General features: G+C 38.7%; 1 protein-coding gene across 2 annotated transcripts in view; it reads left to right on the top strand.

Moving 5' to 3' along the window:
- ATP6V1H (ATPase H+ transporting V1 subunit H) overlaps nucleotides 1–12,278 on the top strand; it is a 198,033-nt gene that overhangs the window by 107,478 nt on the left and 78,277 nt on the right. For both annotated transcript variants that reach the window (XM_073631599.1, XM_073631600.1), the window contains exon 11: nucleotides 229–407. In XM_073631599.1, the coding sequence (XP_073487700.1) occupies nucleotides 229–407 (179 nt within the window). The remainder of the gene's footprint in view (nucleotides 1–228; nucleotides 408–12,278) is intronic.

Raw genomic sequence — 12,278 nt, 5'->3', positions numbered from 1 at the left:
AATCCTATTATTCATGACCTATAATTGCTCAGGTTCTTGTGTTTTTTATTTTGCAGATTGTAATGTTGCTATAGGCAACACAGATTTTTCTTTCAGACACTCCCATTCTTGAGTCAATTCTTTTGGTCTCCTAAATTATTCACTGGTGATTCAGTAGGTGTTTTTTCTTATAGGTAAATGTTACTTTCTTATGTAGTACTACATTTAATGGTTTTATTCTGATTGTAGAATCTGCTGGAAAAGTCTACTGAGAGAGAAACTCGACAAGAATATGCATTGGCAATGATCCAGTGTAAAGTGCTGAAGCAGCTTGAGAACCTGGAACAGCAAAAATATGATGATGAAGACATTGTTGAAGATATCAAATTCCTCTTGGAGAAACTAGGAGAAAGTGTGCAAGATTTAAGGTTAGTATCGGTGGCCTATTTGGACTATTTTAATGGCTTGGTTACTCTCTGGTTTGAAATCAGGATTAGTAAAGCAAGTTGTCAAATTCATATTTTGGCTGAGCTAGTCATTAGAAATCTTTGATAACAATATCCTAACATACATTCCTTGTCTAAAATCTTTTTACTTAACAAGGTTCTCCTAGAATTTTTTTTAAGCTTATCTCTATTTAATGATCTGCAGTTTGTGGCTCAGAAACTTGCTTGATGAGGCAAAAGCTGCATGAGATCAGCACCTATGGCCGGCCATAGACCGATTCGAACCGTGAGTAGGCAGGCTGAATGCACCAAGTTGCTTGATCAACTTGGGTACAACCAGCCTGCTGGATTCACTTGCAATTATTGTTAGTGGGTGCTATAGTTGCTAGTAATAATCACTGTCTTCTCCCGGCGGGGAGCCCACCCATGGTTGCAGGAAAGAAATTTGCACGGTCTATGGCCTGGCTAACTTACTAGATATAATTCTGCGATATATTTGTTTATAGAACTCCTTCGGTATTTGCAAGACTAGCCCTAATAACCCATATAGCTGAAAGTATATGTTCCCTGATTGATGTAACTGATATAAGTGTTTTGCACATCCCTTTTTCAACAACTGAGTCTTGTGCCATTCAGAGCTAGCTGCAGGGCAATTTTAAGCACTTTCAAGCATCAGAAACCAAGTCGACTGACAATCTCTGTGAGTCAGTGGTGCAAGAGAGGAACGTCCGATGTCTCACCACGTGAAACTTTCAAATTCATCCTTTGAAAGGTTCAAGTTTGGACCACATAGTCTTTGGTCCTTTAGGCAAATGAGCAAAGAACAGCATTTCATGAAACACCTCACTTGGAGAAAAGGCATACAGCCAAGGTTGCAAACCCCTCACAATGTCTTTTACTGACAAAGCATTAAAAATGTATTGACATGGTAAAAGATTTTACCGACGACCTCAAATATAATAGAAACTCATATCATTTAAATTAAGACAATTAGTTTAAACAATTTGTAAACATTGTTAACCCCTTTGTCAATGCAGCTTTTGTATCGTGATTGCTTTCACATTGGTCACATGTTCTTGAGCCTGTCCCACTGGCTCCCGATCAGAAACCCTTGACCGAGAACTGTCTGTGATGGCTCGATAAATGCTCAGAGCTCATTTTTGGCATGAATTTTGATATGAAAAAGTATTCTAGATAAATAAAATAAAATAGAATAGTGGTGCTGTAAATACCATAAATGATTCACTAATAGTAAATCATAAATAATGATGACCAATAATATAAGACACAACAGTTGAAAGTGCTATAGCACTAAGAACCCCGTCTGCTGTGGACGCAACTCCATCCAGTCTGAGCAGCCCTTTGGGTGTTATCACATTGCTTATACACCGAGCATGAGAGTGCAAGGCAAATTTTTTTTGGTGAGTGTGGCTCCATAAGAGTCAATCACAGTCGGTGTGGTGAAGGCGATGTTTATCATACAGGAAGATTGATGTTTGGATTCACCTTTTAATACACTCTATCTTGCATGGACTTTATTTCAGCTTCAATTTTGCATGAACTGTTTATAGATTTTTTTGACCTGTTTTATGGTTTCCTTTTTTTTCAAAGGAAAGGTTCTAGCACTTATTTATTTGCAGCATCACGATTATACACCATATAATTGTTTGGTATAGCTTAGCACCTACTACGATTACACTTTATATGGTTGTTTGGCACAGCTATAGCACTTTCAACTGTTGTGTCTTATATTATTGGTCATCACTATTTATGATTCACTATTAGTGAATCATTCATTGTATTTACAGCGCCACTATTCTATTTTATTTTATTTATCTAGAATACTTTTTCACATTATTTTCTTAATAAGTTGGCGGCTACAGGTATTATAGTTTGGTTTGCACCATAACGCAGTCGTGGTTCATCAAGTTTTTGTGCGCGACACTTGATCACCGTTTTTGAATAGTCATAGTTATTTAACCATTTGCAGCCATGGAAGCTTTCAACTTTCTGTCTAATAGACAGATTGATCCAGAATATGTTTTTTCCTCTAATCAGGAGATGACAGATTCTGACGAAGACTATACAGGAATGTTGAAATCCTTAGGGAGCCTTTTAGAAAAACAGGTAAAAACCTGGTGGGACATATTCACATTTGAACACTATGAAAAGGAAAGCCTAATCTTCAGAAGTCTGAGGTGGGAGGTGTCCCCCCAGGATGGTTTAACTGAGCAAAAACACATGGATGAATGGTTGGAATTCTTTAATAAAGCTGGAAGGAAACTCCAAGGTCTGGTTCTAAAAAGGAAACGATTGAAAATGCACAAACTTAATGAGAATATTAGTGCACTGCAGACTAGATTGGAACCTATTAAAGAGTCCAACCAACTCAAGGAGTTTAATGCTCATATAAAGAAAAAACTGGAGTAGGGCGATAGGGACACACAAAGAAAAAAGGTTAAAAAATACAACAGGGACTCCAATGATTTTAAAAGCAATAATATTTATCTTTGGCAGAGTAATAATGCTATCATTCATGACAATGATGAAAACACACGAGAAAGGGGGCCCGGTGTAGAGGGTACTCCCCAGAGGAGGAACCCTAGCAAAAACAATGATGTGAAGAATGCGCCCATTAGAGGGAGAGACAATACTCCGAAAACTCACCGTAGTAATACTAATGAGCACTACAGAGGGCAACATCAGGACCCTAATCAATATGGGGGAAATCCCATGACCCCCAATTATCAGGATGCCAATAGATATGAAGGGAGGTATACAACTCCTAGACAACCACAACACAGTAGAGACAGGTATCCATATGACATCCAATCATCTCATCAACAAGGGAATTTTCCACCCCCAAACCATCACTCTGGCCCCAGATATCCTATCCCCACGCAGAATAGATATCAGTCTTTGGCCTATGAGGACTATAATGGATACCATCAACAAAGGGAGCCTTTTTTAGGACAGAGGGGGAACAAAGGGAGAGGAGGGACACCACAGGGGAACCCTTACCCCATGAACAAACGGGGAGGAAGGAGGAATCCAACCCCCCATCACATGAACAAGGACACAATACCCTCCCGAAGAGAAGGAGAGGATGCAGGGCCGGGAGGCTAAAACAATCCCAGAAAAAGAATGAGAGCAGTGTAGGCACGGGTATATATAATTTGAGTAAAGTCACATTAAGCACTAATGAAATTAATATTTTGAACTTGGATCTTAAATGTGCACCAGGAAAGCTATGAATAAATTTAATGTATATATAGATGCACACAAATTTATTCGAACATTAAACATGAAGAGGTACTTTTTGAGTCATCCCACTGATACTTCTAATAGGATAACCAGACCCACAGGAAAAGTAGACAGTGGTTTAAAGAACAAATCTATTTTCAACCCTCAGATTTCCAATAACCATTATATTGAGGTTTTCAAGAACCTGGTACTGAAGGATATTGAAGTTTTACCCTTAAAGAAACGAGTAAACCCAGATTATATAAGAGACGGGATCAAATCTTTGGAGGAGAGATGTGACATTATAATTCGACCAGCGAGGGAGAGGTGTTGTGGTCATGGATAAGTCTTTTTACCACAACCAATACTTGAACTTTTGGGGGACCAGACCACGTATAAAAAATTATGATCGGACCCCACCAACTCATATAAGGAACAATTGGACCTATTGGTTGAATGGGGCTATAGACATAATGCCCTAAATCTTAAAGAAAGAAAATACTTGAACCCCAGTGTGTGCAGAATACCAGTAATATACACACTACCTAAGGTTCACAAAAATATTGAAAATCCACCAGCACGGCCAATTGTTAATTGCATTGAATCAGCAACTGCCAGACTTGGTGAATACCTGGACAAATTTCTCCAACCCAGTGTTGTTGCTACCAAAGCATATCTTAAAGACACTACAGACATCTTACATATGTTGGATGGGATCAGACTCCATCTGCAGAGACCTATTTAGTCACTGCGGATGTCTGGTCACTATACACCATTATACAGTACGATGATGCCCTCTTGGTTTTGAACTGGGCCCTGAGTAAGCGGGATAACATCCCACATACGCAAAAGTACTTCCTGGGCAAGGCCCTAGATTTTTGTATGGCACATAACTATTTTTGGTATCATGACCAATTTTTTTTCCCAACAGGTTGGTGTGGCTATGGGAGCGAAGTATGCCCCTAGCCAACCTGTTCATGGCAGAATGGGAAGACCGACATATTTTTAATCAGGATAGACCACAATTAAAACTTTAACGAAGATTCATAGATGATCTTTTTCATTTGGGAGAGGTCTGTGGAATCCGTGACCCAGTTCCTACAACACCTTAATAGTAACACGAATAATATAGCGTTAGACCATGTTATTTGTGATACACAGGTGAATTTCCTTGACCTGACTATAACTAAGGCTGGGACTAAAATAATTACTAAGGTGTACCTAAAACCTACTGATAGAAATAGCTACTTGTCTATCAGGAGTGGCCATCATCCCGCTTGGATTAGGAATATTCCTAAAGGTCAGTTCCTAAGGGTAAGGCGCAATTGTACAGAACTTGAAGATTACCGGGAACAGGCTGGTACGCTTAAAGAGAAATTCTTACAAAAAGGTTACAGTGAAACAGTACTGGATAAAACAAAATCTGAAATAGCGAATACCCCTAGAGAGCAATGTTTAACTAAGAAGGAAAATGTGCCAGTTAATGATACACACCAATGGGGATTTATCTCCAGCTTCCATTACCAATATAGAGACGTGGAGGATATTTTTAGGAAACATTGGCATATCCTTTGCAGAGATAGCCACTTGGGTGAGACCTTACCCAATAACCCAAGATTCATTTACAGAAGTGCACCGAATTTTGGGGATCAGATAATGAAGAAGATCTTGGATCCACCAAAGAGATCAGGTTCACTAATAAGCTTTAACGGCTTTTTCGTGCAAAAAATGCATTTGTTGTAGGACTGTAAGTGACTAATGTAGATCACAAAACATTTCATATTGACAAGTTCTTTAACTGCAATTCGTCGCATGTGGTTTACTTGCTCTGGTGCCCATGTGGTTTATACTATGTGGGAAGAACGAAACAACAATTAAAAGTCTGCATAGCAGAACACATAACCAATATAAAAAATTGCTTCCAATTTCACAGCTTATCATTACACTTTAAAGAGAAACATGGTCAGGATCCAACTCTGCTGCAAATTTGTGGTATTGACCAGGTTTCTCAGGCGTGGAGGGGGTCTGATCAGGTTAGGGATCTGTCTCAAACAGAAACCAAGTGGATCTTCCTTTTAAAAAGCCTTTACCCGAGAGGGTTAAATATAGAGCTGGATCTTAACTGCTTCATCAGTAATTTCTAATTGTTGTCTCATACTCTATATATTTTTTACTTTTTACATTTCCATCTCTTCACTCGTCTCTTACACATATTCAGCATCCATTATTGCAAGGGTGGATATGAGTCCAATTTTATATTTTATCTAAGTTTTATCTATATATACATTGTGTATATATATGTCTGATAGATCAGATCTAACAAGTGCAACGGTGCTCACACGCACGTTGAGTTTAGTGTCCTATCATTTTTATTGTTTATTTTATTATATACATTTCTTCTGTGTTATTAATTTTTATATATTGATATATATTTCTATTTAGAAATGTATCTTTTATGTAGACTTCATGGAGGTAGGTCTGCCCACAAGTCTTCATGTTTTGCCAGGTTTTGACCATTAACCATATGTGATACATTATAATTTATATGGATTGTGTTAACTATTAGCTCCTCCAGTATTAATACCCATGATTCGTCTGCGCTGTTAGACTGTTGTCACCTGTGTTATGTATGCTGTTAGATCAGTGTATTGTATTCATGGGGACACGGGATGCGCGCAAGCGCTTTAGGATCACGTTCGCCAGCAGTCTGTGTGAAGATACTTACTACCGCCAGTTATGTATGCGGGGAGGCGCGCAGGGGCTTTAGTATCAAGTTTACCAATAGTTTGTGCGATGAACATTACTTCCGCCAGTTATCTGAGCAGGGAATATAAGGGAGGGGTTGCCGTACCGTACAGCCAATCCTATGAAGAAGTCAATGTGACGAAACATGTGAGAGGCGTGACTGTACGGCAACCCAGCATTCGTTCGCAACATGTGACGCACTGCTCTCTGCACTGGTCGGCTGCTACCACCTTGGAGTGTTGAGGAGCCAACGAGGGGAGGGGTGAGATCTATGTGTTGCATCCCGGGTCCGCCGTGACCATCAGTACATTGTCGCTAGCAGTCACAAGGAGTTTCTGTCTCATGCTGTTTTAATGAGTACAATGATAGAAGACTTTAATTGTGTAATTCAATAAATGATCTTAAAGGGTATCACACTATTGCAAGTATTATTTCTTTTTATGGAGATATACTTCTGCTTGGTGAGGAATGCTGCTAATTAAAGAACCCCGTCTGCTGTGGACGCAACTCCATCCAGTCTGAGCAGCCCTTTGGGTGTTATCACATTGCTTATACGCTGAGCATGAGAGTGCAAGGCAATATTTTTTGGTGAGTGCGGCTCCATAAGAGTGAATCACAATCACAGTCGGTGTGGTGAAGGAGATGTTTATGATACAGGAAGATTGATGTTTGGATTCACCTTTTAATACACTCTATCCTGCATGGACTTTATTTCAGCTTCAATTTTGCATGAACTGTTTATAGATTTTTTTTTTTACCTGTTTTATGGTTTCCATTTTTTTTCAAAGGAAAGGTTCTAGCACTTATTTATTTGCAGCATCACGATTATACACCATATAATTGTTTGGTATAGCTTAGCACCTACTACGATTACACATTATATGGTTGTTTGGCACAGCTATAGCACTTTCAACTGTTGTGTCTTATATTATTGGTCATCATTATTTATGATTCACTATTAGTGAATCATTCATGGTATTTACAGCGCCACTATTCTATTTTATTTTATTTATCTAGAATACTTTTTTACATAAATTTTGATATGTTTGTCTTAGCAGAAAGATAATTACAATGCTTAACTTAAAACCTGTTTGTAAAGATGCATCCTATTTTATCCACACACAACTGTTATGACGTTTACGTATCCTAAAACTCTATATATTTTTGCATGCTCGGCTTTCATAACTTGTAGGTTCTCAAACCATTTGTGAGGGGGAAAAAAAAATTTAGACCAGCAAAAATGTACAAGTTTATATAATTTTTCTGTAGACTGCAAATATGTTTGTGTATGAGACTTCAATAATGTTTGAAATAAGAAGAATGAAGTCTTTCATAACCATTAACCACACAGATTAGCAAAGTGCTTAAAGTATTAAATGTGTATTCAAGCTTATTTTTTGGATAGACTAGGGAAGGATTAGAACATGTCAAAAAATTCACCCTCACTGTTTGTCCTTGCGACTATTATCACTGAGACAGAAAGTGATGGAATAGACCAAACTTTTAGATCGAGGAAATGGTAGAATCAACCTGCGCTAATGAGCAATGCGTGATAGAAAAGTATATATATACAAAAGGTGCAGCTGCAAATAAAACTCCAAATATCTATGAAGTGGTAAACATATAAATAAACTTAATTGCGCTAGCAATAATGAAAAATTTTTTTAAAAGTGCTTAGGAAACACAATGTGTATGTAAATCCCAACCCAAATGACAATAAGTGCATGGAATATTTATGCAAAAGTGCAAAAAATATGTTGAAAGTCAAAAATCATAAACCAAAAACACTTATAATCAGTCCATAATCATATGAATTGCATTAGATAAAGAAGGAAAACATCCGCTTCATATGTTTCATCACCACACACTAAGGATTGATGAGTCAAAATACTTCTGATCAGATGTGCATTGATTGCAGCGAGAGAAGTAATAGGTGTGCGCTTACCCCAAATGTTGGACCTCCACTGTGGCAAGGTCTTATGGGCTTGCAGATTTCGCCCTCTGCGGGGACAAGATGTTAATCACCAGGTCTTGACAGCGTATACCACCGACTTCCGTATAGACGGGATGATCCAACTGCTCCAACGTCAGAGGGGGGACTCAGGAATGGAAGAGTCCGTATACAAAATAAAAGGTCTCAATATCCAGTGGGTCCTTGCTCAGCATGCAAGCCATGTTGCCACAATTCTGCTCTTGTCTTTTGCAACGGCTTTGAGAATGAAACTATCAAAAGATTTTTATGCTATTATTTTAATGTCGGCAAATTCAGCACTAGATCGTATTAAAATCTGAAACAAGTTCAACTTGAAGCTGCCAAGCAGTTAATGAGAAAAGCAAAGCTGGTGAGTAACACAAGGGGAGTATTAAAGAGCTTTAATACTCCCCTTGTGTTACTCACCAGCTTTGCTTTTTGAATTTGCCGACATTAAAATAATAGCATAAAAATCTTTTGATAGTTTCATTCTCAAAGCCGTTGCAAAAGACAAGAGCAGAATTGTTTGGGTTTGGGTACGATAACATCATAAAAAAAAGTGCAATGTTTCAGAGCCACGCAGGACCCCTTTGTCGGGCATGTGATGACAGCACATGCCTGATGAAGGGGTCCTGCGTGGCTCCGAAACGCTGACCTGAATAAGAGCTTCCAGTGCATTGATCATCATCCAAAAACTCTACATCCTGCCTCCACAGATTACCACTTATTTACCTGCGCTAGTGCTAGCAGTTGTCTGGAGTGTGGAGTACAGATCACCTATCCGTCCCTGCTTAGAACAATCTCTGTAGATACAGCCATAGTGAGGACCGAGGAAGGATTATACTTTAATGGGCAAGAAGCAGATTGACTCTGCAGGGCATAGCATAATTGAAGGTATTGAAAGAAGAGTTTATTAGGGATCTGGTAGCACTCTATCAAAGTACTAAAAGGAAGCAGTACGTCCTTATCATACAGCTAGTGGAGTAATAACATACCGGCTTGTTTCAAATACTCAAATCCTTCAAGTTTTGCAAGTTCCGAGAGCTGCAATTTATTCCATATAGGCATGTATTGGGTGTAGTCAGCATGTGATGTCCCCTATGAGCGCAGGAGAGATTTTATCTTCTTTCGGCACTCAGGATGACATTCAAAAAAAAAATTTTTTTTCCTTAATAAAGAAATACCATTTTGGATGTCATCCTGAGTGCCAACCATCCCTTTCCTTACTCTAATATCTACATTATGCCAACTATATAAATGCTGCAACTGGGAGACTAGATAATCTAGGGGTGGGTATCGCTAATCCTCCTCCAACCTTGGGAAGTTGTAGTGTAGTAAGTTTTATTCTAGGGCATCTGTTTTTCCAAATTAGGTCTCTAAAGAGAGAGTCAATTTACCTTAAAATATACTGTGGAAGCCATATGGGACAGTTGTGCAATAAATACAATAACTGCAGCACCCATATAATTTTCACTAAGTTGGCTCTACCCATAAACGTCAACGGCAGTTTACTCCATGTCTTATCAGTTTGCCTCAACTTGGCTACTAGGGTTCTGGGTTTTTATGTAGATCGTCTGATACCCGTGGTGTTACAGTGACTCCCAAGTTATTGAACAAGGAGACTATAGAAATTTTAGCAGCAGTAGGTGGTAGATCGGCAGATAGTGGGTCAAGCAGCATGAGAACTGACTTATCCCAGTTGACGTAAACCCAGAGAAAGAGCCGTAAAGTGTTATAAGGGAAATTGCACCCATCAATGAGGACATGGTATCTCCCAAAAAATCAGCATACAATGCTATTCTGTCTTCCCCTGTTGATCTATGGAAGCCAGATATATTGGGAGACTGTCTGACTGCTAAAGCCAGTGGTGTTAAGGTGAAAAGGAGAGGGGGCAGTGGACACTCCTGCCTAGTTGATCGCTGGAGTGAAAAGGTATTAGTTATGTGCCCATTGACTTGGATTCTTGCTTTTGTTGCCGCATAGATAAGTTGTATCCACTTTATAGCTTTAGCTGCATCTAATAGAACAGCTCGATTACCAGTATTATCAGTGGGTACTTGCAAATTAAGGTACAAACATCTAATATTAACTGCCGTTGATCTGTTTGGGATGAAGCCCAACTGGCTGACTCTATTTCACACATCAGTGGGCATACTGATAGATCTTGCCAAATTTCTTTGTACTAATAAGCCCCAAAGTGCTTTGGGAAACCTTAGGTATATCTAAAGGGGGTACTCATAGTGCAACTTTCAAAAATCTAAAAACACTCTGGAGAGTGGGTACAGGATCAGGCCAAAGCGGTATCTTAAGCTGAAATTAAATATGTAGCTGACCCCACTCCAGATAACCAAAGGGTATGGATACAGGCTCAACAGTCATATGCTAGCTACCCTAGCGAAGGCCCAAAAACCGCTAGCCTATGTGGCTGAATTGAATACTCCCACTAACAAGGTAGTACATACCACATTAGACATTTTATTGGTATTTACTGACTTCCTTCATGCATTGTACAGTAGCAATGTTTTTGATCAAGAGACTGATCTATTGCAGTTTGATTTCATAAAACTTACTACCCTGTCAACAACAGATCGAGAATCATTTGATTTACCTTTTAAATAAGAGGAATTGCAGGCTGCGGCCGCTGGTCTGCCAAATAAGGCCCCAGGTGCCAATGCCTTACCAGTGGGAGGTCTACAAACCATATGGGGGGGATTTTATTACTGGAAGTTTATAACACAGCATTTTGAGACCGGGTCCCTTCTACCACCCATGAATGAAGCTATTTTTATAGTCATGCTTAAGCCAGGTAAAAGCCCCTCTAATCCAGAATCTTATCTACAGATTTCTTTATTATGCTCAGACATTAATGCTCCTTGCAAAAGTTCTGGCCAATAGGCTATTGAAGTGTATTGCAAAGATTGTACACTTTCCAAAAACTTCAAATAGGATTGGAGAAAAAAATGTAATGTGAGGACTAACAGAGAATGGTCTGATAGGCCTTTGGCTGCATAGGTTATACTTGAGATTAATGGTAATAGGGGAGGAGTGCTTAAAGCCACATCTATCGGAGAGGAAGCCCTGTGAGTGCGTGAAAAACATCTATATAGGGAGGCGCATAGGAGGATTTTCAACTAGACCACACAAACGTGTGTGTGTATATGTGTATGTATATATATATATATATATATATATATATATATATATATATATATATATATATATATATATATATATATATATAATATCTCTCTATCTCTCTATCTATATCTATATATATATCTATACAGTATATGTGTTTTCTCCCATGTAGGGTTCATATTAGACCAAGCAGAAAACAATTATTACAAATCGACACTGCAAACTGAGAGCATGAAAAATAATGAAGGAATCTTAAAATATATATACAGTGGGGACGGAAAGTATTCAGACCCCCTTAAATTTTTCACTCTTTGTTATATTGCAGCCATTTGCTAAAATCATTTAAGTTAATTTTTTTCCTCATGAATGTACACACAGCACCCCATATTGACAGAAAAACACAGAATTGTTGACATTTTTTTTTAGATTTATTAAAAAAGAAAAACTGAAATATCACATGGTCCTAAGTATTCAGACCCTTTTGCTCAGTATTTAGTACAAGCACCCTTTTGATCTAATACAGCCATGTGTCTTTTTGGGAAAGATGCAACAAGTTTTTCACACCTGGATTTGGGGATCCTCTGCTATTCCTCCTTGCAGATCCTCTCCAGTTCTGTCAGGTTGGATGGTAAACGTTGGTGGACAGCCATTTTTAGGTCTCTCCAGAGATGCTCAATAGTTGTTGTGAAGCCACTCCTTCGTTATTTTAGCTGTGTGCTTAGGGTCATTGTCTTGTTGGAAGGTAAACCTTTGGC

This window comes from Aquarana catesbeiana, linkage group LG05, assembly GCF_042186555.1.
Source record: "Aquarana catesbeiana isolate 2022-GZ linkage group LG05, ASM4218655v1, whole genome shotgun sequence".
In the NCBI taxonomy this organism is placed as follows: Eukaryota; Metazoa; Chordata; class Amphibia; order Anura; family Ranidae; genus Aquarana; species Aquarana catesbeiana.
Note: the sequence above shows the minus strand (reverse complement) of the source record. Positions and strands in the feature narration are given on the sequence as shown.